Here is a 24,517-nt window from a genome sequence, read left to right as displayed (position 1 = left end):
ATTTCTCAGGTAAGAATACTGGGGTGGGTTGCCATGCCCTCCTCCAGGGGATCTCTCTGACCCAGGGATCAAACCCCCATCTTGTACGTCTCAATACCATATAAATGCTGTGTAAATAGTTGCCTGTGTGCAGCAAACTCAAACTTTGTTTTCTGGAATTTTTTCCCCCAAGTATTTTTGATCCATGTTTGAATTGCAGATACAGGATATGAAGGGCTGACTGTAGTTGAATTCTTGTGGGTTTGGTGGGGGCCTGGGGATGGTGATCTGTTCTGTCTTTGAATATAAAGTAGTACCCAGATGGGGCAAGAGGGCAGCCGGGCTCTTTATTACTCACATAGGCTTGAACTTTTCAGTATAATGTGCAGTCGGAGCCTTACCCTTTAAGAAGGGCTGAGATGTTCTTGTGTGTACATGTGTGTGTGGGAGAGGGGACCAAAACACTGGTTTTATCATCTAAAGTAACCTTTTTTATGCCCAAGAACTATTCGAACAATTTGTTTTTTTGTACAAACATGTGTCTTAAATTAACTCTGTCCATAAGTATCATACGGAATAAGTATCATACGGAGGAGGCAATGGCACCCCACTCCAGTACTCTTGCCTGGCAAATCCCATGGATGGAGGAGCCTGGTGGGCTGCAGTCCATGGGGTCGCTAAAAGTCTGGCACAACTGAGCGACTTCACTTTCCCTTTTCACTTTCATGCATTGGAGAAGGAAATAGCAACCCACTCCAGTGTTCTTGCCTGGAGAATCCCAGGGACGGGGCAGCCTGGTGGGCTGCCGTCTATGGGGTCACACAGAGTCAGACACAACTGAAGCGACTTAGCAGCAGTAGCAGCAGCATAAGTATCGTGTTATAAAATATGGGTTTTCTTTTAAATTGGAAAAGTACTTACTAAATGGTTTTTACACACACACGCACCTTCTTTAATGAAACAAAATCCTGAGTGACTTAACACCCCTTAACTAACTGACCATGGCAGGATTTGACTTAAGTTAGCACAGTTCTGTTTTAGGGAGTATGAGTGGCTCTGGATTAGAATGACTTGCTTGTCTTTTGCATTAAACTGGGGTGGTGTTGGGTGGTGAAAGCTCCTGAGTCTGGAAATGGAAGAGTCCTGGAATGCAACTTGAATCTAAATGGCTAACACTGATCTCAGGGTAAAGTGGATCATTTCACCAGGAAGCGGGAGTGTGTACATTCCCCTGAGATGCCTTCCGTTTACCAGGTATTTATCGAGCCTTTGTTACGAGCCTGGCTCTGGGCGAGGGTCGAGGGGACAGCAGGATAAATCAAGCCCAGTCCTGCCCGTGAGGATTCCTGAGCCTGTGGGGAAGAGGGGTGTCTCGACAGACAATTGGGAGGCTCTCTGGGAAGGACTTCTGGGACCGTAAAAATGCGGACCCTGCCTCTCCCCAGGTTGGGGTGGGGTCACCTATACTGGTGTAGGGTCTTGGGGAGAGTGTTGAGGTTTGTCAGGTGGAGGAGGCTCTGACCAACCAGAAAGGCAGAGTCGGGTCAGACTGTTTGGTTTTACCCTCTAGATAAGGGGAGCCATTGAATGTCGTTTGGCAGAGGAGCCTCCTGCTTTGGGTGGTATTTTTAAAAATAAGGGGTGGCAGTGTGGAGGCTCAGTGGGCGGGGGGAGAGAATGGCGGTCTGTGAGGAGTGAGGCCGAGTCGAGGCAGTGGCCGTGGGGACACAAAAGGATGCTGCCCAAGTCAGCGCTGGCTGGACTGGAGGCGTGGGTGACGCGAAGGAGAAACTAAGGGCTGGCTGATGTTTCTGGTTTGATGGTGCCATTTTCCAGAGAGGGTGGTGCAGGAGCAGGAAGGCAAAATGGAGGAGTACGGTTTGGAACAGGTTGAATTCGTGGGCTCCTCTGGTGCGTTAATTTATTTGGAAACATAGATGCCGGGAAATAGTTGATCTACTCGTTAGGTGCTTGGCAAGTTTTTTTAGGCTAGACTATTATATTTAAGAGGGAGAATGAAGACCTCCTCTGGAGGAGTTTAAGAATGTAAAGGAAAGTGACTCAGCTGGGTGTTCAGACTTAGATTCTGTTCCTGGTTCTTCGATGACCCAGATGTGTCTTGTGGGGTGAGCTGCTTCACCCCATCACGTGATAGGCTAAGACATCTCCCTCTAAGACCCCTTCTATCTCTGAACAGGTGGTTCAGTATTTGTTAACAGAGCGACATGATCTGAAATGTGACCCAGACCCTTCTATTAATAGCTCTAGGTGTGACAGCTTCCTGTTTATTGCTGTTTCCAGCCAGGGCTCTTCCTTCTGAATCAGACAGGATGCTCTCTAGGCCTATGAGCCCTGGGGTCAGTCCCTTGGTTCCCTACCCCACCCCACACCTCTCACGAGCTCCACCCTGTGTTTCAGATCACCGAAGTGGCCTTGGAGTACAACAACTGTCACGGGGACCAGGTGGTGGAGCGGCTCCTCCAGCACCTGCGGCGAGTGGACGCCCCGGCGTTCAAGTCCCTGGCACCTGAGCCCCCAGCCCAGCTCTCAGATCCGCCGCTGATAACGGCGTCACCCTGCTGCAACACGGTGGTGCTGCCACGGTGGCACTCCATCTCCAGAACCCACAACGTGTGTGAACTGTGTGTCAACCAGACAGCTGGTGGCCTCAGGCCGAGCTCGGTCAGCGTGCCCCAGTGTAGCTTCTTTGAGATGGCAGCAGCTCTGGATTCTTTCTACCTCAAGGAGCAGGCCTTTTATCATGTGGCATCAGGCAGCATAGAATGCAGCAATTTCCTAAGCTCCTACAGCCCCTTCAGCTACTACACTGCATGCTGCCGGACCATAAGCAGGGCCGTAGCGGGCTTCATTGACTCTGGACAAGGCGTCTTTGAAACCCGGCCCATTGCATTTCCTTCCCTAGAGAAGAAGTGCGAGGTTGAGAGCCCGGGCTCTGTTCCTCACATTGAGGAGAACAGGTATCTCTTTCCTGAACTGGAGACGAACGGCTCGAGCTTCACAGGCCTGAGCTGCAGAACCAACAAGACCCTAAACATCTACCTTCTGGACTCCAACCTGTTCTGGTTGTATGCGGAGAGGCTGGGTGCTCCGAGCGCCGCACGGGTGAAGGAGTTTGCTGCAATCGTTGATGTGAAGGAAGAGTCTCACTATATCTTGGATCCCAAACAGGCTCTTATGAAGTTCACCCTAGGTACCGTGGGCCATTATCTTCCCCAAGCCTAACGCTTTGCTTAACTTTCCATAGGCGACTGTTATTTAGGGATCTCATGATGGTTGGCTCTTACTAGCTCATTTTAAATCTTCACACTGCAGTTGTAATTTTAAAAGAAGCTTATTTTGTCTGTTAAATGAAACAGAAACTCCCTAACTCCAAATTCTGGATAAGTTGGTCACTTAGCCCTTGGGGCTAAGAGTCCAGCGTCCCAGATTGGCAGTGCCTGCTGCATTTCCAAGGTGGGAACCTGGCCACAGTGACAGACAGGGTGGTGGCGACTGGATCTGGTGGTAACTCCCCCAGCTGATGAACAGCCCTGGCAGGCGCTTCACAGAAAGCAGTGGAATGATAGAACCGCCTGGCCCCCTTTTTGTCTTGCTGGTTTAACTACATATCAGGGCTACCAGACCTAATTTGTTCTGCTGCTCCTTTTTAGCAAGTTGAGGAATACTGCTATGACCTTGGGTGCCTAGATGGTAACAAGCGTCAAGTGCAATAAACAAGTGTCACACTGCAAACCAGCAAGACCCACTTTGGGGGCGGGAGTGGGAAGGGGGTAAATCACCGTTCTGGGAAAGCACTGTGAGCTTGGCCTTAGAGCCTGGCAGCAGCAGTGACCCAGCCCACGCGTCCTGTTCCCAGGGCTTCGCTGACATCCTTGATGTGCACACAGGGAAGTGTGAATTCAAAAGCTGTGTTAGTTCAGCCTCGTTGGAACCATCGGGGAAAGCCAGTGTTTGCCAAGTGGAGACCGGAAGAATGTGGTGGCGAGGGCCACCTTTCATTTTCAAGCTTTGGAGAGCATGAAAGTGAGAAACTCAAAACCCTTAAATATTAGTCACTTTAGGTGCTGTCTTTTAAGTCCAGGTGAAGTTTGTTTCCTAATTAGACACGTTTGAAAAGGCTTATGTAAATGGTGATTTATTTTTCCTACATCAAGTTATATACTAAAATGTGAAGCTTCCCGCGTGTGTCGAGGAACCCCGTGAACAGTCACTTAGTGAAGTGCGTCCACTTTTGATATCACACCTTGCTCCTCATTCATGTTGCCTGAAGTTACATTTTGGTGTACTGAGTTTTCTTAAAATGAAACAAGCCTGTATTTTTAAAGCGTTGATTGGATCTTCCTGCCTCCTGTGCTGATACTCAAGCATTCAGTGAGCTCGTGATGGGCCCACCCTGAATTTAAGGGTGATCTGAAAGATGCTGTCTTCTGATTTCTTGTCATCTTCTGTATCTACTCTGAAACATCTAGTTCTATTGTTCTCTGTCCTGTGGTTGATGACAAAATTTGTCAAAGTCCTCATACAAAAACATCCACTGTGTTTTGGAAAGGTGACTCTCAAGTCTGTGGGGCAGTTTCAGAATTCAGCCCTCATTCAAATTAGTGAACAGTTCTGGGTCTTATGTTTCAAAAAACCAACTAAGTGTCATTCAGATGTTGATGACTGATTCTCTTTAGTATTCACTCAACCTTCTTCCCTTCTTCCTTCCTCCACGGAGCCTGTCATTGTTTACTAGGACCTCAGAATGGAGAGAGAAGAAAAAAAAAAAAAAAAACCTCAGATTAGTGCTGCTTCAGATGAAACAAAGGAATCTGAAAACATAGTCATTGGTGGGAAGGGTAAAACTGTTGGTTCAAGTTAGGGTTTTGGATTATTTATGGGTCTTATTTATGCTGTTTTGCCACTAAACAGAGTTGTTTATTTCACTTAACCTTTCAATTAAAGAGGAAACTTGAGGAGCTTTAGTAAAGGAAACACAAACCGTAGCTCCTCTCTCTCAGATGAATGAGTGTTTGAACACCTCCCACATCCCAGTAGCTTGTGCGGTTACTGCATCGGTAGTGAGGCTTAAAGGCCTTGGTATTGTAGGTTGAAATCTCGATGGTGACTCGTTGATGACTTACCCAGTCTCTGGTGTCTTGTGGACCAGTGTTAGAAAAAAAGAGCGTCGAATTCCTAGCCTGTGCACAGTAGACCGTGGAACTCTTGAGTGGTACTCTTTTAGCTAAAGTGCTATCTGCTGAGTTACTACAGCCAATGCAACCCCCTGCCCCATCCTGTGCGGATTTTGTTCAGTGGGCCTGTGAAGCCAGCCCACTTTTTTAAGTGTAGAGTTTAAAGTGGACCAGCTACTCTCCTTGTACCAAGAGAAGAGCTGATCTCATTTTCTCTTCATTTTTAGAGTCTTTCATTCAAAACTTCAGCGTTCTCTACAGTCCCCTGAAAAGGCATCTTATTGGAAGTGACTCTACCCAGTTCACTTCTCAGCGTTTAATCACTGAAGTGACGACTGATACCTTCTGGGAAGTAGTCCTTCAGAAACAGGTATGGAATCGAGCGAGGCAGAAATCAAGCCATCTGTCCCTATTAAAATAATTTCCAAAGCTGCAATCATGGGTGGAGCAGTGGGTGCTGCCGTACAGAAGACTAGCCACATGACAGCCTTACTGCAGAATGTGCATGAATTACATGGTGCTTTTGTGATTGCAAAGCATCCTTAAAAATACATAATTGAAAACACCAAAAGATCAGGGACTTCCCTGGTACTCCAGGAGCTTAAGACTCTGAGCTCCCAGTGCAGCGGGCCTGGGTTCCATCCCTTGTCAGGGAAACTGGATCCCATATGTCACAACTAAGAGACCCAGTGCAGCCAAATTAAAAAAAAAAAAGTACCCAGAGATCAAGTTTTCACTGTACTTTGTGCATGAGCAGCCTTTATGGAATGCTTGCCAGGCTCTTAAGTACAGTGAGGACCCCAGAAGCCTAGTAACAGCCAACTTCTTCTTCCCACAGGACGTGTTGCTACTTTACTACGCACAGTGGTGCGGCTTCTGTCCAGCCCTCAATCACATCTTCATCCAGCTAGCTCGGCTCCTGCCCTCAGACACATTCACTGTGGCGAGGTGAGGAAACCCATGCTGCCGCACTCTGGGCTGGGTGCCTGTCATTGTTCTTGCTTCCAGCTTAGCCACGTGGCTAGCAAGGGCCTGCCAGTTTTCTCTGGACTTGGGTAAGACTGAGTTGATTGTCAGCTGGAAGCTATGAGCAAAAACCTCTTTGGCGCCAGAGTCTTCCTGGTAAATACTGAGTGTTCCTTGCGTGATGCTGAGTGTGTTCAGGCCTCATCTAGTTCATCGGAGCATGAGGGTGTTTCTGTGGGAGCAGTGCTGACCTGTTTGCTTAGACAGTCCCCCAAGTGGCCAGCTTTCTGGAATATACATCACTGGGACCTTGGCCCAGCAAAAGGGGGCCAGTCTCTGACATACTGTCAACCAGCCCTGGGACCTGGAGTGAATCTCTCCAGCAGGCCTTGTTTCCCTCCTCATTCCTAAAAGGAAGAGGAAAGATGGGCTAATACCCACGTGGTGTTCTAGTGTGATTCCATGGCACTGTATGTGGGATCTTCAGTAAACAAATGAATTTTAAATCACTGTTTTGTAAAAACAATGCTCAAAGAGTTTTTGGATGAGATAGTAGGCAGTTTAGAGGGAAAATTATTTAAATTTAAGCTATATCTTCTCTCTCCCTCCTCCCCAAGAAAACCCCTTCAGATAGGTAGAATTAAATATAAAAGATCAAATCAGAGAAAATGACAGAAAATAGAATATTGGATTTGTTGGTTGCTTTGAGAGGTGGAAACTTGCCAAATAGTGAAAGAAAGATGATTTCAGATTTCACTAGGAAAGTGTGCGATGAAAATACAGAAAACCAACTTGCAGGACAATAGCTGTGTCTTCCAGCACGTGCACCTTTCCTTTTGTGTGGCTGCGAATGATGACTCAGAGCCCCACTGGAGGAGGCACTGTGTTTCGAGACTATATAAACGGTATCTGACTTAGTCCTTAGGACCGTCAGTGGAACAGGTGTGAGCACCACTCTCTTTCTACTGAGGACGAATCCGAGACACAGAAATACCAGGCTGCTTGCCCAGAGTCAAGCAACCTGTAAACAAGGGATCAGGATTCAAAATCAGGCCTTCATACTCCAGACCCTGAGAAATTAAAGTGGTTTAAGAAAACTGCTGAGAGCAAAATGTCGTTTGTACGTATAGTGGAATATTATTCAGCCTCAAAAATTTTAGGACATTCATGCTACGTGAAATGAGACACAGAAGGACAAGCACGGTGCGGTCTCCCTTGCGCGAGGCCCCTGGAGTAGGCAGAGTCACAGCGGTAGAAAGCAGAATGGTGGTTACCCGGCGGTGCGGGGAGGACGGGAGTGGTTGTCGAGTGGGGTCAGTTCCTGTTTTGCAGGATGAAAGAGCTCTAGACAGATGGTGGTAATGGTTACACAGCATTATGAAAGCACTGTGCACTTAGAAATGGTTAAGATGGTACATTTTGTGTTATGTATATTTTACCACAGAGGAAGTGGGGGATGGAGGGAGAAACAGCTGAGAAGGACTGCAGTGTGAAAGAAAGGTCACAAAACAGACTTTCCACCTAAGAGGAGAGAGTGAATAAACAAGTAGGGAAATGATAATCTAATAAATGTAAATTAAAACACTAACAAAATGTCATTTATGTTTATTAATGAATGCTCTTGAGTGGTAGAATCTTTGTTTGTTTGTTTTTGTTTTGGCCACATCATGTGGCTTCAAGGTCCTGACCAAGGATCAAACCCAGTCCCCAGGGCAGTAAAAGCACAGAGCCCTAACCACTGGACAGCCAGGGGATTCCCTTTGGTAGGATCTTGTGTTGATAAAATCAGTCAGATGTAGCTAATAGAGAAAGTAAATTGGCATAAGCTTTTTGGAAAACATTTTAGCACCATTTGTAAGAAGTCACAAAAATGGTTATATACTTTTGACCCAGTTAATTTCACTTTGGGGAATTAAGGAAATGGGACTCCCAGAGAAGTATGTGCTCGTCATTCGAGTGTTATTTATATCTGACAGGAGAAAAATGGTTACATAAATTATGGTTGAGCATTTGATGGGATTTTTACCCCTTCATTAGAACAATGCTCTTCATACAGTTAATTTTGAAAAGAATAGAATGTGAAATATGACTGCTGCTCTTCACAGTATGTCGACGTAGACACCAGAACTTGAATGAGAATGGCAGAAAGGAGGTCCTGATTAGCCCAACGGGATTTGGAGGGGATGTTTACAAATATATTTTTTGATTTTACAGTTTAGTTTTTCCTTGAAGTAAAAAATTAGGAGAAGAAGCATTTGATTATAAACCACTTGCTTAAAAAATAGGACTGATGTTCTCTGTAGCCTTTCACAGGGGGAGGCAGGAGTGCTGTTTTGTTAGTGAAGCTATTTAAAACCATTATGATTTGGTTATGTCATTTTTTTTAAAGTGAATTTCATCCTTCTGGACAAATGCATGGCCCTGATTTCTCCCGCTCCCAATTATACATCTGAAAACTTCTGTCGAGTTAATGATTCAGAACATTTCCATCTTTTGTACATACTGTTTGTGGATACTGACACCTGGCCTAGCGGGCCTTCCTCGGTCCGCTTCCTCCTAGGATGTTCCTTTTGCTTCAGCTGAGCAGTCCTGGGGGCGAGTGGGGAGGCCCTCCTGCAGGTCCGGCTCAGTGCCGGCTGAAGAGGTGCCTCCACCTAGTTCAGCAGAAAGCAAGCGCACAGGTTGGGTAATTTAGCCCAGATGTCATTTCCTGTATTAGAAAATTAATCTAAAATCTGCTAAGAAAATACAGCTTTTTTGGTCTCTGTCTAGACTTACAAAATACAGAGTATTAGCTTTCTTACATTTTCAGAGGCTCGATGTATTTTGTGCAATGATTTCCTTTTTCCAGGACTGATTCATGGGTTAAAGTCCTTGCCCACATTCTGTCAGTTAGGTGGACTACCTGTCAGGTGTCAGTGAGACTGTTTTATGCTTTTTTAGAATTCACTTAGTGAATTAAAGTGAAGTGTCTTTACTTTCAAGACATTACATTTCAGGACTTCCCTGGTGGTCCAGTGGTTTAGACTTTGCCTTCCAATGCAGGGGGTGCAGGTTTGATCCTTGGTCGGGAGCTAGGCTCCTTCCTACATGCCTCCTGGCCAAAAAACCAAAACATGAAACAGAACCAATATTGTAACAAATTCAATAAAAGACTTAAAAATTGTCCACATCAAAGGAAAAACAAAAGCCCACCACATTTCCCTCAGTGGGTCAGGTGAGCAGTTGCCTGTCCTGGAAGCCTCAGTGTTTCTCGCGTGCGCCGTGCCTGCCAGTGGTGGGCTCACTGCCAGGGGCCAGTCCGTGTGGCGCACGCGGCACTCCAGGTTCTTAAGTTACTTGAGAAGATGCGTTCAGGTTCCAGGTTGGAGTTTCTTGAGCTACTCTTTTACGTTTTCTGTTCTTTCCCTTTGCCAGGATCGATGTATCTCAGAATGATCTTCCTTGGGAATTCATGGTTGATCGTCTTCCTACTGTCTTATTTTTTCCCTGTAACAGGTAATGTGATTTTTTTTTTTTTTTCAGTATTTGGGCAGATGGGATTCTTTTGCCGAAAATAAAATGGGTTTGAGGTAATTAACAAAAGTGAAACGTAAATCATTTTATATTACTAAATTATTTAGAATAAAATGCATTGTTTGAAATGTACCACTAGGGACCAAGGGGAAAAGGCCTTTGGTGTCAGGGTGTCAGGTGTAATGGTTTTAATAAATGTGCCCCTCCTGGAGTGTGTTTTACACAAGCATGAATGTGGCCACTGGAGCTCATTCCCCTTCTTGGCCTTATGAGCACACAGTGTGTGCTGAGATTGACAGCGAAGAGCCCCATGTTCAAGTGGGCCAAACAGCAGCTCATGGCTGGGCTCTCGGGGACTCAGGCCCGGCCTGCCTGCTTCCACGTGAGTCATTCATTTCTCACTGAGCCCTGCTGATGGCTTCCTCGGCTCCCTGGTGCAGGGAGCAAAGAGGCTCTCCCGCCCGCTGCACCCCCATTCTAGGGCTCACAGAGCCTTCTTCCCGTGCATGTCACTTCAGGGGTTGTCACCTTGGTCTCTTCACATTCATCTAAGGGCGCTCCAAGGTCAGCCATCAGGGCACCCTCCCTGAGAGCCCAGGCACAGGGAAGGGCCGTTAGGTTAGCAAAAGGACGCCGACCTGGCGGTCAGCGAACATGGGTCCGGATGTTTTGGTAGAAAGGAAATTAACTCTCGGCCTTTTAAAGCCTGACAAATCAAATGTTCTCTTTGTATAAATTCCTTTTTGTTTTTAAAAGGATGGGTCCTCAGAGACCCAGTCACATGGGTTTGACAATATCTTCTCAGGGAAAAGCACTCGCAGGATGAGTTTAGTAATGCTCTCTAACTCACGTGTTTTATTCTCCAGCGCTCGCTTTTACTGTTTATTGCAGCCACTGTCGTGCTTCGCGTGTCTCTCTAAGGAGAGTGCTTCCTTCATGTGTATTGATTCATTTCCTTGGTTTTTCCTCTCTATCTCAAAGAATTTTTGCTGGTACACTTCCTGTGGTAGTAGGGTCTTGTCAGATCACGCACTAAAAACAGAGCGTGACTCACCCCGTTCCACCGCTGTGTGGTGATGAGCCTTTTTCTTTCTAAGAAGCATCTCAAGTGCCACACAGTCCAGGAAACATGGACAATGACACAAGCAGTTTCACCTTGTGTGGGACAGAGGTGAAGTTTAACGCCTCATTTTTCAAATTTCAAGCCTAGTTTGAAAAAGCGGTGAAGTCCTAACCCCCAGCACATGCCTTTGCACGAAGGCGTTCCCAGCAGCTAGATGGTTTCGTGTGTGGGTTGGGCGCTTTTCGCTCTGAGGCCGCCCAAGGGAGTCGCTCATGCCCTGCAGGAAGGGTGCTGCAGCCCCTTCTTGTTTCCCTGAATTGAAAAGTCAAGGAAGTAGATACTGAATAGAGAAGACTGTCCAGTTCTAGTTTAACAGAGAGAGCTTGAGAACCAAAGTCTTACTGCCCTGGAATGGAAACTTTCTTTTTAATAAAATATTTATTTATTTATTTTTGGCTGTGCGCTGAGACATGCGGGTTTTCTCTAGTTGCGGCAAGCAGGGGCTACTCTCCGGGTGAAGTGTGTGGGCTTCTCGTTGCGGTGGCTGCTTCTGTGGCAGAGCCTGGGCTCTAGGGCACGTGGGCTCGGTAGTTGGCACTCCCTGGCTCTAGAGCACAGGCTCAGTAGTTGTGGTGCTCTGGCCCGGCTGTTCCACAGCATGTGGCATCTTTCTGGATCAGGGATCGAACCCGTGTGCCCTGCATTGGCAGGCAGGTTCTTTACTACTGAGCCACCAGGGCAGCCCAGAAAAGAATTTTTTTCTTATTTCCTAAAAAGAAAAGGTAATCAGAAGTGAATAAGCTCCTTACTAGCTGGTCCAAGGTGAGTATTCAGTTTACTCAGAAGGTAGATGGGCAGAGAGCTGACAGCTTGCAAAAGAGGACATGAAAAGGCTGACAGCATGCAGTAAGACCTTCCTCACAGTCACATGCTTATCTTCCGTGAAGAGAATGTCAAAGTGCATATGCGTTTTGGTAAAATATAAATTTACACATGCACTGGGTTAAAATACGTGCAGAAGGGAAGGTATCAAGGGGTTGATGGTGATGGTTTTGCAGGAGTGAGGCTTACAAGGGGTGAATGCCTCGTGTGTGCTTTTTACACCCTCTGCAAATTGCCCTCAATGAGCACGTTGGATTTAATAATTATTAAAGTGAAATTGTAGGAGAGAGCTTGTCCTCTGCCGCAGTGTGCAGCCTGGGCCTCCTCCTTCTCCTGCAGGGACACCTTCCCACTCAGGGGCATCTCAAAGCCACTCTTGTTCCACCATGTCTTCTGTGTGACCTTTCACAAGGCAGGTGCTCTGGCCCGGCCCTGGGCCAGCACATTAGAAGTAGGAGGGGGTCCACTCTAGCATGGCCCCTGGGGAAGGACCTCGCTTCTTTAGAGGAGCAGCCCACCCTCCTTCTGTATTATAGCCCATTGGCCAATTTGCATTTGGCCTTTTATTACGTGCTAGAGGTGTATACGCGTGCTCTTGGTGAACTTCCAGGAGAGTCAGATAAACAGTGGGACCTTTACTACCACTCCTGCAAAACGATTACCATTTGGGAAGCAACTTATTGACGCTCTGTGTCCTTGATGCTTAAGGAGTTAGCACAGCCTTCAGGTAGGTTCATGGAGATTGCTCCAGATACTGAAAAACAGCTTGCTTACCAGTGTCATTTTCTGTGCTGTGTCCCCAGATACACACACTAAGCTTTTTGCTGGGGATGGTTCACATTTGCTGTGTCCTGGAAGATGAGGTTGTGTTGCGGAGCTTGGGGGCAGATCCAATCTCTGCTTGCCCATCCTCGCCCGCTCTTCACAGGGGCCAGGATGTTCTCAGTTGTCGATTGAATGGCTGGGAGGCCCCAGTGGAGAAAGCTTATACGTTAAGGAAACTATGCTTTAAAGGAAGATGTGGTTATGTGCTTACCCCCAAAGTTTTAAAAAAATTATTCCATTTACCTGAAATTTTCCATAAACATATAAAATGGGGCATATCTGCTTTTAATTTCCCTGTGATCTTTCTTTCATAGGGAAAAGGCTACCCTTCGATAGAACACCTTTTGTCTTTTCTTAGGGCTGGGCGACCTTCATTCTTCAGAGCCCCTCAATCTGTCTGTCAAGGGTGGGGCTCCAGTAACACCTTCCCCATTGTGACAATAAAATGTATCTCTACGTGTTGCCCACTGTCCAGAGGGTTGGGGATAGTCACTCCAGTTGAGAACTCTTGCTCAGATAATGTGTAATAAATGCTTGCTGAAGAGCCAGGCTGTGTTGGAGGTTTTCCCCATCTCACCAAGCATTGCTGATGGCCACAAGAATGATATGGTGGCAGTCTGGCCCCAGGACACTCGTCCTGACACACCACTGGCTTTAGGCCTGGGAGCTCTTATCTTTCCTGGAACACAGAGTCCGAGCTCTTTGTCCTCAGGAGCAGACACACCTTTGAGATAAACCACTTTAATTACAGAACCAGCACATCCTCATGCGTAGAACATTTTTTTCCGGATGACATTTTCCGTGCAGACTTCCTTTTGGTAGGAAACAGCAGCTTGACCTTCGCTGGCAGCCTGGTTTTGAACTAAGAACATAGGCCTGGCTCTCTGATCTTTGACTCCTTCCCCCTTTCTCCCCAGAAAGGACCTAAGTGTGAAATACCCTGAAGACCTTCCCATCACCCTTCCCAACCTGCTGCGGTTCATCTTGCATCACTCAGACCCGGCCTCCGCGCCTCGGAACCTGGCTGGCCCTCCCGCTGCAGAGTGTCTTCAGAGCGAGGCAGTCCTGCAGCAGGGGCACATCGCCCACCTGGAGAGAGAGATCCGGAAGCTGCGGGCGGAGATTGGCACCCTGCAGCGGGCGCAGGTGCAGGTGGAGGCCCGGCTCGCCAGCGCACGCAGAGACGAGCACCGGCTGCTCCGGCAGCAGCACACACTGGAGCGGCAGCATGATTTGCTGCGGCTGCACAGCGAGCAGCTGCGGGCCCTGTACGAGCATAAGACCCGGGAGCTTGACGAGGTGGCCCGCAAGCTCCAGGAGCTGGCTGACGCCTCAGAAACCCTCCTCACTGAGAACACGTGGCTCAAGATCCTGGTGGCCACCATGGAGCGGAAGCTGGAGGGCAGGGACGGGGCGGATGACCGCATGCCCCCGAGCAAGGCACACTCAGAGCCCCCTGAGCCCCCAGGTGCCCCCCGGCTGCCCGCCAGCACACCCCTGCCTGCCAACGTCAGCTCCACGCTGGCCTCCGAGGGGAGCCCCGAGAATCGGACAGACTGACTTTGGAAAATGACATGAAGAAATCAAAGGAGAAAACTGTACATTGGGAATATATTTATGCAAATTTTATTGAAATTTATTGTAAATAAAGATTTTCTCAGTGGTCTAGAAAATCAACTTGAATGTCATTCAGCTTTTATTGAACAGGGGTGACATCCCCTCCACTTATTGCACAAACTTGGTAGTTTTGAGACAAAAACAGTAGCACAGTCCATGTGAAGATTCGTCAGAAAAGTTAGTCCCTGTTTCAGTGGCTCAGTGTTGGAGTTCCCTCCCCATCCCCCTCCTGTTGCCTCTGCCATGACACGCAGGATGAAAGGCTAACGTCCTGACTGACAAGTCAGGAAACTTGGACGCAACAGTTGGGCTATTCAGAAAGAATTTAATGAGAGGTCATAACTTAACTGAGCCATTGGAGTGTGTGGCTCTGGTGTCTCTGCTAAAAAAAGTAGCTATTGACAAAGAACAGTGAGAGCTATTGTGTGGTTGGTCACCAGTCCTGTGGGCCCTTCCACTTACCCTAGACACCCCACTAGTGCCCCACTGTGCCTCTGACCCGGCACTGACACCATGCTGATACGCCTGGTGCAAGAGGCATAGATGTCAACGGATAAGGACCCCCACCAAGAGTGAAACTAAGGAGAAAATGACACTTCATGTTCTCAAAACTGAAACTGCACGGGCATGGTAAGAAGCTCAGGGGAAGCCTGACAGTCAAGCGGTGGTCGTTTTCGGGGTCAGGCTCAGGGACTTGAAAATGCAAGTGCTTCGGTTACTTGGGGGAAGGACAGACAGCCTCAGCTGCTGACCGCCGGCTGCAGAAAGTAGAGGTAGAAAGCCCGAAGCTCTGAAATGCGAGGGGAATGGATCAGACACCCCCACACCTGCCCCAGTTTTACATCCTCTGTTAGAAAGCACACCTCCTTGACCTTCCAGTTGACCCCTTTAGAACCTCTGACAGCCCCCTCCAGCCCACACTGTGTCCTGCCTCTGCTGGTGTCCAGTCTCACACTTGGCCATCCCTGGGTGGGGACCAAAGGCAGCCTCTCCCCTGCTCTAAAGCCCAGCCACCTTCTAAGGATCCCTCAGTGGCCTCCTGTGCTGTCTCAATCCTGCTTTTGGCTCAAATTGTCTTTTAACTAGCTACCCCTCCCCTCCCCGCTAGCTATCATTTAAGGCTGGACCCTTAATTGAGGGGTACACTGCTAAGAGAGGTGTTCCCTAAGCTCCCTCCTAGGGGTTCTAGAAAGTTGGATTAGTTCAACACACTTTTTTAGGGGAGATCTGGATGAGGCCAGAGGAGCCGCCTTCAGCGTGCCCAGGAGGCGAGAGCTCGGGGAGGGGGGAGCTCTGCTGGGGTGGGGGCAGCCTGAGGTTAGCCAGGCGCTCCCCGCCTCTGCTGTGGCAGGAGGCTCAAGTACTGGGGGCCAGTGCTCCAAAGCTCTGCCAGGGCTGGCCTCCAGTTTATTCCCAAGGGTGCACACACGAATCACCATCTAATCATCATTTAAGACTGTTTACAGTGGTGTCATTAAAAACCCGAGTTCACTGAAGTCTACACAAGGGACACCATGGAGGGGCGAGAGGTGGGGGGCTGTCGATAGCCATCCAGCTCCTCATCTTTGCAAAAACCAAGTCCTGAACCTTAAGCCCCTTCTCCCCCTACCTGCCCACTGAAGTACAGGCTGCTCGGGGCTCCTGCTTCCTCAGGCACCCAAGAAACGACACTGCGCACTCTCAGAGCAACGTCAGGGGACCCTCCTTGTCGGTGGCCCGCTGAGGACAGTGAAATCGAGCAGGTGGGTGGGAATCTGAGCGGAAAGGAAGCAGATCTGTGAAAAGGGCAGGAGGGAGAAACAGGGGAAACTAAGCCCCGCCCCCCTCCAGTGCAGAAAATATTAAATACAACAAACTAAAACCGCCATTGTCCCCCCTTCCTGGGCCAGCTGGGTTTTGGATGCGGGTGAAGGCGGCAGCTCTGGTGTTTTCTAGCGAAGCCAGCACTCTGTAAAGCCGGGTGGGGGCGGGGCGCCCAGCATGCTCAAGACCACGGGGGCCAGAAACTGCTCTGCCACTGGGACGCCTGGCAGCCTCGGGACTCGTGCCCTGACTCGTCCTTCACTGGCTCCCAAGCAGCCGCAGCAGCTTCCTTGCAATCGCTCCACCAGCAACAGGGAACAGCCATTTTAACGACCTCATCTACCAGGAGCTAGCGGGGCGGGGCACGGGGGCGGATCGCGCCCCGCTCTCATTCATCGCTCACAAAGCAAACCACCAAGGCACCCCGAAGGGTCCGCTGCGAGGCTTAAAACAGACATGTCACGTCCTCTACGAACAAACACGTGTATCAGAGGCCCCTGCCAAGTGCCATGTGGCCCTTACACGTCTAAAACCACCCTTCCCCACTGCCTTGACTCAGCTCAGCCCTAGTTCGGACAGTCCCATGTGCTCTACACGCGATATTTTAAAAAATCAGCAAAAGAGGCTTAAGCACGTGCTTCCAGGGCCTATTTACAGTTCACAGGCTTGTGAGTTCACGCGTTACAGTAGTAGTAGCTCCATCAAAAACAGGCTCAGCTAAACATTCAAGTAACAAAAGCGCTGCGGGGCCGAGAGCCCCAGCTAGGTCAGGTCTGCCCACTGCCTGCAATGGGCAGTCCCACCAGGACGCCGAGGGGTTGCCCAGGGCCAGCGAACCCCAGATTGGGACCACTGGGACCCTGGGAGTCAGTGCATGCGATGATGAAGCCTGGCGAGGCCATGCCAGCAAGTGTCAACCCTTCCTCTTAGGCGGAGGCATGTCTGTGGTTTCGCCTCTCCTGCGCCTCTCCCGGCTGGCTACAAACGGGCCCAGGAGCCTCCGCATCCCGGCTCAGCCGTGGACTTCAGGGCCGTTGGGGGTCAGCTTGGCCTTCCTCTCCACGCACGGTCCCTTGGCTGAGTACTGCACCAGCAGGAAGGGCTCCTTGGTCTCGCCATCCCCTACGATGCTCTCCTCATCCTCTGACTGGCTGATGCGCTGGAGTCGCAGGTAGCACCAGCAGCCCAAGATCAAGGCCCCCAGGGCAGCGATGGCAATGAGGATGACGATGACTGTGACCACTCCCGTGGTGGGGCTATGGTCCATAATAGACATGGTCAGCGCTTGTAGGGGCAGGGGCTTGCTCCGCAGGAAGGTCTCGTGTGGGGACAGCTCAGCAAGGCTGGACCCGAAAGCCCTGAAAGACAAAGCAAGACGATGGGACACTGCTGGGGACCCTGGTGGCTCACACGCTCTCGCTGGGTCTTCCACTGGGTCTATTTTTAATCAGTTCGTAAGCCTGGCCGGCCCGCCCTCATCCTAGTGAAAAACAGGCCGGGTGGCGTTTGCTGGTTTTTTTGGCTCATGATGCCACCAGCGTTCTTTGCTCACCCCAGCTACTTCCATTTAATACCTTCAGTGCCTCTGCTACCAGCCAGCCAGTCACCCGCGCTCAGGCAGGGAACCTGAGAGGCAGAGGCAGGAGAGGCAACACCCGAGACCTGTGACCCCACCATGGTGGAGGCTGAAAGAGCGTCTGTTCCAGGTGAATGGATGTTCTAGAAACCTAGCACCACTGGGTGTTTTAGTAGGTGCTCACAGATGAAAGGAGCCACTGCTTCGAGACAGACAGAGACGAGGGATTCGAAAGCAGGGAAATGACATCAGCCCCGACGGGGGAAGTATACAGCTCAGCGAGCCTTCCGGTACACCTGTGAGAGGGTGCAGTCAGTGACAGCCTTTGCTCCCAAAGGAGCTGTAGCTGCCCTGGCTTGGGAACTTTGAGGGGGGCACGGGAAGCGGAACAGACCGGCCTCTGCCCTCACTGGGCTCAGCGTCTAGTGCAGGAGCCAGACTACAGACAGGTCAATATGCCACACACCTATTGCTACAAATGCAGGAAAGTCACACTGGGAACACAGGGGACCAGGTGCCACCAGGTTAAACTGGGTGAGGCAGGTGACAGACACCTGGGAGGTGATGCTGGGACATGCGGGAAGGTCAGCCCTTGGAGAAAAGCATTCCTGGCAGTGGAACACCATCTGCTAAGGTTCTGAAGGCAGGAGGGTCCGCTAGCAAGCGTGAGGAGCTGAGGGGGTTTGATCCCTGGTCTGGGAAGATTCCACATGCAGCCAGTGGAGATCAGCTGGTTTGGGTCGGGTAGAGGAGGGGCAGGCAGGGACAGCCCCCTGAGGTTGGAGGTGGTGGCTCCCCTGGGCCCCAGACCGAGCCCTTTTTAACGTCTCCTGCATGACCACACATGGAGCAAATAATAGTTACAGCCAGGTGGTCGTGAGGGTGCAGGAGAGCCCGGGGAGCCTTGGGCACAGGGCCAGTGCTCAGCTGTCTGAAGCTGCTATTTTTGGAGAAGACTGACATCAGTGCAGGTGGACGCACTGGAAGGGGAAGGTGTCCCCTCCAAACAGGATGGAGTGCCGTCCTTGAGCAATGACAGCCTTAATTAGCAATGATTCTCCTCCACACTAAGGAGTTCCCCCCACCCCCACCCCAGGACCATGTTCTGGGCAGCAAAGTCAATGTCCCTGAGTCTGTCCAGGGACCAGTCCTTGAGAAAATTCCTGCCCTGCTCCCACCACCACAATGGCAGAGGGGTCTGGGGCTGGAGGGGGCGACACACCTGGAGTCTGTGCCCTTCTTACCACCTCCAGGGCCAGGCTGCTGCCATCACTCTCAACGGGCTCCCTGGTCCACCTGGACCACTGCAGCCAGTGCCCCGCCACGCAGCAGAAAGGCCCCAGGTCCTTACAGTGACCTTTGGAATCCGACACGAAGCAGCCCCAGCCCCTGCTCATCTCCCACTGACCCCACCTCCCTTCACTCCAGGCCTTTGCCCAAACGCTCTGCTCCCCTAACCCTGGCTCAGTGGTTAAGTGGGGATAGTCGGGGTTGCTACTGGTGCCAACTGGATAGAGACCAGGTGTGCTGCTAAACCTCCCCCACTGCTGGGGACGGCTCCCCAGACAAACATCATGCGGAGGCTGAGAACCCTGCCCTGGTTAGTTCCAGCCCAGGCAGGGAGGCTTCCCGACCCCTCAGGCCAGGAAGCCCCCTTGGTCCTGCGCCTTGCACTCCCTCCCTCCCTTCAGGGCACCCATCTCAGTCTGCCACCCTGGCTTCAGTGTCAGCACCAGGCTGGCACACGTGCTCCAGGGGTGGCCCCGCACACTTCTGTGCTGCCCAGGGCATGTCCTCCCGGCTTCTCCCGTGCCACCATCAGGGCTGCCATCCGCTTCCACAACCCTGCTCAGGCCTCCAGGTAGGACAGGTGAGCCCTCCTCCCACCCCACCCCCACTAGAGCCTGCTGGTAGCACCGGGTAAACCCGTCCCAACCCCCATGCTCTCCTCCCACTTGGGAGCACACCGAGCTGCCAGGCCCTCTCCACCTTGCCCTCTCCACTCGCCCTCCTGGGTGTCCAGCGCCTGCTGGGGTGCCTGCCCCCACCCTGGGTTCTTGAACAGGAAGGGAAGTCAGTATCAGTTCGGAAGAGGAAGTGTGTGTGTGTTTGGGGACTGGGGGGTAGGGAGTGGGTTCGGGGACAGGAAGTCAGAAATCAAACAATGGCAGCAAAAACCTGAGGATGGGGACCCCAGGGGCCAAACCAGCTGGGGAGCCCAGGAAGTGCCCCCAGAGTCCTGGGGGAGAACCAGAGAGGCAGCCCCAGCTCCAAGGGACCCTCCGAGAGGGGCGGTGACCTTTAAACCCTGTCTGCTGCCCCTCCCCACGCCCCCGGCACCCCAGGCCAGGAAGAGGGGGCGGAGCCAGGTCTGGGTATCTCCCTCCAGGGAGCACAAAGCCAGGTGACCAGGCCACAGTCACACCTGGCCGGAGTTCCCTCCCCCACCCCCAAACGTGTGTTTATTACTTCATTCCCTCCGCAAGTACTTCCTGAGAACCCATCCTTTACAAAATCTGGTCGCATCATCTCCTGCTCAGAGCCCTCCCCGGTACCGGCAGAGAATCCGAATTCCCCTGCCTCCCCAGCTTCTTCACACCCTCCTGCCTCCGCCTGTCTCCCCAAGGCCTCTGCACTTTCCGTTCCTTCTGCCTGCGGTGTTCTTCCCTGCACGTCCCATGACTGGCTGTTTCCCCTCAGAGAGAACTTTCTCAGAAGATGCCTCTTGCGGGGGTGGTCTCCCCAGACCCCCCCAGGCTCCAGATGCCCCCCACCGCCCCCCCACCTGACATTCTCTTGGGTCAGGAAAGGTGCTTCCCTAGCTGCCAACTCCTTCCTGCAGTGGGCTCTGAGCCCGGAGGAGGGTGCATCCATCCTGCCCATTGCTGGAGCCCCAGCCCTGTCACCAGCACACAGCAGGTGCTCAATACTTGTCTGCTGACCACCACTTCAAGCTCAGGGGAAGCAGCAGTCCTAGGCAGCTGGCCTCAGTAGCTCCTACCCGTGAATGCCCCCAAGTCTCAAAGCTACCAAGGAGGAAGGACAGGCTGCAGCCTGAGCGTGGGGATGGGTCCCAGGCAGGCCTGACCTGAGCCCCTGGAGGGGCAGCTGTCCCCACACAGGCTGTGGGGAAGGGAAAATGTCACCGAGATGCAGATCCCAGAGCAACCTGAAGCCGGCCGGTTCCCCCCCGCAACCCTCACGGCCTGGGCTGGACCCTACCGATGGCTCCATCTCCTCTGGGCTTCCCTCCTGCTAAGCTAAGCTGTCTCCTGTAAGTCAGTTGACCCCTCACCCTGAGCTAGGAAAGGGCACAGGGCAGGACAGAGAGGTTCACAGGCTGGGTAAATGCCCAGAATGGTGCGTGGGAAATCTGGACCCCTTCAGAACACTCATCCAAGTGGTTAACACTTTATTCTACACCATCATCTGATCCTCCTAACAAGCTGGCAACTAGCGCTGCTCAGGGTTCCCATCTGAGTTTCACAGGTGGGGAAACTAAAGCGTGGGGAGCTTGAGCGGATTATCCAAGAGCGATCCCGGGTAGAAACATGGAGGACGGGACCCAAAAGCGGGGCCCAGCAGAACAAAGGGCAGGGGCTTCCAAGTGCAGGGGGAGAGGGGCAGGCCAGCCTGGGAGCCAGCGCACAGCCGAGGCACTCTAGGGGTGGGCGACCGGCCATGCTCCCCCCAACCTCGGCAGTAGCTCCTTGCCAGCTCCCTTAGTCAGGAGGGAGGCTGGCGCTGGAAGCCCAAGGCCATTTGGATCCCCAAACACACAGTGCCAATCCTCCGCCCTCCCTCCGCCCTCCCGCTCCACCTCCCTGGGATCTCACTCACTGCTCCTGGAAAAACAAGATGTAAAAGCCCAGTGCCTGCAGACGCCACCTCTTTGAGCGTGCCACCCCGGCTCCCCACCATCCACCAGTGGGTTTTAAGGACTGTCCCTGCCTTGGCCACCAGCAAGCCAGGCATCTCCCACTGTCCTGCTGGCCTCAAGAGGCCCATCACTTAGGTCTTCCTCAGTGTAAGGTTGCGTGTGTCACCCCTGCCTCTTCAGGGAACCCCAAAATGAAGCCTTCTCCCCACTCTGCAGGTCCCTGCACCCACCCCAGGCCTAGTGGAGCCTCAGCCTCCAACAGAACAGATTCAATGCAAGTCCCCTTCTTCACCCCATCCCTCCACTCAATATCAGGAGCTACTATGACTCAGCCAAGCTAGTTACCCAGTAACGGCCTCAGTTTCTCAGCCTGCAAAATGGGAACGAGACCTGACCTCACCAGCCAGGCTGCGGGGACGCTGAGAAGTGATCAGAAATGTGACAACAGGACTCTGGAACCACCAGGTTTGTGTGTCGCCAGGCCCCACACCTTCCTGGATGTCACAGGGAGGACAGTGAAACCTCAGGGTGGCCCCTCACAGCACCCCCTCTCCAAAGGACCTGCTCCCAGAAGGGTACAAAACCTGGTCCAGGCCCAGTGCCACAAATAGCAGCTTCCTCAGGGGACATGCTGCCACCTTCTTCTCGCTTAACTGGGCACATCACAAGTGTTACCCGGCCCAGCTAGACAGGTTAGCTAGCTCCGCCCTGCAGCTGCTACCTTCTGGGACTGTCCTGCTTACAGGGGACCAACCACCTCCACATAGTTAAGCCATGCCCCTTCCCCCGACAGAGCCATCTGTTAGGTGTCCCAACAAACCCTGCTCTGTCTCTTCGGGGGACCCCAGTTCACAAACTGGAAACATTTCCTGCCCAGTTTCTGATGAGGAACACAGGACAGGTGGGGAGGGTGGGGCACGTCAAGGGGGCAAGTGGAATATCTGCTCTGTGCCAGGCCTGAGCCAGGGTTCAGACCCAAGGGAGCACCACACAGGCCACTGCCCTCGATGAGCCAGGGCGAGAACAGTGGCGATGCGGATGAGAGATTAACTGTGCTGTGCCCAGCTCTGTGTCCACTGTCACTTCACCTCCCACCACCCACCCATTAGACCACGGTCCTCCCGAAGGGGAAATTCGCACCAGATCATCTAGGTTCCCCTGTGCAGAAGAGGAAGCTGGAGCAGTTAGAGTCCCAGGGACTGCCCCAAGGTCAGTCTCGGTCTCCTATGCCCGCGCCCTGTGAATCAGCCACTGGTCATTCTCACAGGCTGCCCCGGGGTAGGCCCACTTGCTGGACAACTTTGGTAATAACAGTAGATGCCTGACAGAAGTTGGCAGTGATTATTCTGTGCCTGACACTGGGCTAAACACTTCACACAGATCATCTCTCAGCCTCAAGAGTCCATGGCTCAGAGAAGTTAAGTCAATTGCCCAAGGTCACACAGCTCGAAAGTAACTGCGCAGGGATTCAAACCCAGGTAGCCCCGGATCCAGAATCTGGGATTTCAACTCTGACACTCAAATGACATATTATTTGACCCCCACCTCCCCTGCTCCCATGCCTGAGGGGCCAAGGGGGACAGGTGAAGCCCAGTCCGCCCCCATCAGAGCAGTCTGGGTGACTGGGGCCAAGGGCTCTATGCTGGGGACACAGGGATGACAAGCACCCGGGCAGCTCCCGCGTGCCAAGCGCCGGCGACGTGCAGGCGCGATGCCAGGCGATGCCAGGCGCGCTCCACGCACCCTCTCATTTAACCCTGCCAGGCGACTCCGTCGTCTCCCCGCCTCTACCAAAGAGCTGAGAACAGGCTGGAGAGAGGAAGGGACGAGGCCCGGGGTGGGGGGACAACTGGAGGGGGAACGACAGCTGGAGAAGCAATTCCAGTCGGCTGGACTGGGGGAGGGAGCTTGGGGGACGCGGGACCACGAGACCCAGTCATGCCCACGCCGCGCAGTCACCGCCGACGAAACCGGGCACCAAACGTCGCAGCCCGTCCTCAGTTTCCCCACCTGCGAAGTGGGCGCCAGACGTCGCCAGGACCCCCTCTCTACCCCGCTCCTATCCTCCTGACCACCCCGAAGGCTGCCAGGATCCCCGCCTCCTGTTAATTTTTGAAAATCTCTAAGTGTCCCGAGGAGCCCCGCGGCCAGCCTGGGGCGCCGAACTGCGGGCCGCGGTGAGGGGCAACCACTGCGTTGGGGGGGTACACTCGCTCCCTGCAAAGCCGACTCCGCCGCCCCCCGCCGCCTCCTTTGTCCTGATCTCTCCGCAGCGCAGCGGACAAAGAACCCCCGCCCGCGGGCGCGGCCCCCTGGAACAGACCCTCCCCCCGAAGCCGCGCCCCTCGCCCAGGTTGCCCCTCCCCCGCCGCAGCGACCCCCAGCCCGCGACCGAGCCTTCCAGCGCGCGCCCCAACCCCAGGCGGGGCCGCCCCTTCTCCTTCTGCAGGGCCCCGCCGGGCCCGAGCACCCGGCACCCGCTCCCTCCCCGGCCCTTCCCGGCTCCGCTCACCATGGCGCCGTCCGCAGCCTGGCCCGATCGCCCCGCAGCAGCCCCGGGGGCCCGGCTCCGCCCGCCCGCCAGCCCGGTCCGGCCGCCGCGCACCGTCCGGACGCAGGCGCCCCGCTCTGCGGCGGGCGGGGCGTCTCCGGCTCCGCCCCCGGAGGGGGCGGGGTCCTCCCTGAGTAGCCAATGGGGGCCCGCGCCTGGACGACTGGGCGGGGCGGGCCGGGCGGGGTCACGTGGCGCGAGGCGGGCCGCCCAGGCGGGGCGGGGGCTGCGCGCAGCTGGCAGGACTGGGGGCGGGAGGCGGGCTCGGCCTCGGCGCACGGCGATTGGGCGCGGGTCGGTGCGGGGGCCCCAGTGCCCGGAACCCCCGCCCCCAGCCCCCAGCCCCCAGAGGTTTCCCTTACTCCCGCCAGCAAACAGAGGGGAGAACTGATTCTCAGAGCAGGTAAGAGTGTGGCAAGGTGCCCTGGAAAGACAAAAGACAGGCAGGACCCCTGAGTTACAAGTCCTCCCTCGGGGCAGGAGCTGGTCATTCACTCGTTTATTAATTAGTTCATTACTGCATCATCCATCCATTCATTCGACGTTTGTGGAACGCCAACCATGTACGCTGGGTGTACCAGTGGTGGCCGGAATAACCACGAACACAAGCAAGGACCCTGACCTCAACAGAGCTCTCATTCTGCTGCGGGCTGAAACAGGATTT

At 52.8% G+C, this 24,517-nt stretch overlaps 2 protein-coding genes across 4 annotated transcripts in view; one reads left to right on the top strand and one right to left on the bottom strand.

The window, feature by feature from the left end:
* TXNDC11 (thioredoxin domain containing 11) overlaps positions 1–14,103 on the top strand; it is a 58,510-nt gene extending 44,407 nt beyond the window's left edge. For all 3 annotated transcript variants that reach the window (XM_042240183.1, XM_027961674.2, XM_012104119.5), the window contains 5 exons: positions 2,398–3,190; positions 5,402–5,544; positions 6,013–6,122; positions 9,558–9,638; positions 13,344–14,103. In XM_042240183.1, coding sequence (XP_042096117.1) covers positions 2,398–3,190; positions 5,402–5,544; positions 6,013–6,122; positions 9,558–9,638; positions 13,344–13,986 — 1,770 coding nt within the window. In that variant the 3' untranslated portion in view covers positions 13,987–14,103. The remainder of the gene's footprint in view (positions 1–2,397; positions 3,191–5,401; positions 5,545–6,012; positions 6,123–9,557; positions 9,639–13,343) is intronic.
* SNN (stannin) lies at positions 14,037–23,952 on the bottom strand. Its single transcript, XM_027961675.3, has 2 exons — positions 23,815–23,952; positions 14,037–17,204 (listed from the first exon to the last, which is right to left on the bottom strand). The coding sequence occupies exon 2, from the start codon at positions 17,120–17,122 to the stop codon at positions 16,859–16,861; it is 264 nt and encodes an 87-aa protein (XP_027817476.1). The 5' UTR covers positions 17,123–17,204; positions 23,815–23,952; the 3' UTR covers positions 14,037–16,858.
* Positions 23,953–24,517: the final 565 nt, after the last annotated feature.

The sequence above is a fragment of the Ovis aries genome, chromosome 24, assembly GCF_016772045.2.
Source record: "Ovis aries strain OAR_USU_Benz2616 breed Rambouillet chromosome 24, ARS-UI_Ramb_v3.0, whole genome shotgun sequence".
Taxonomy (NCBI): Eukaryota; Metazoa; Chordata; class Mammalia; order Artiodactyla; family Bovidae; genus Ovis; species Ovis aries.
Note: the sequence above shows the minus strand (reverse complement) of the source record. Positions and strands in the feature narration are given on the sequence as shown.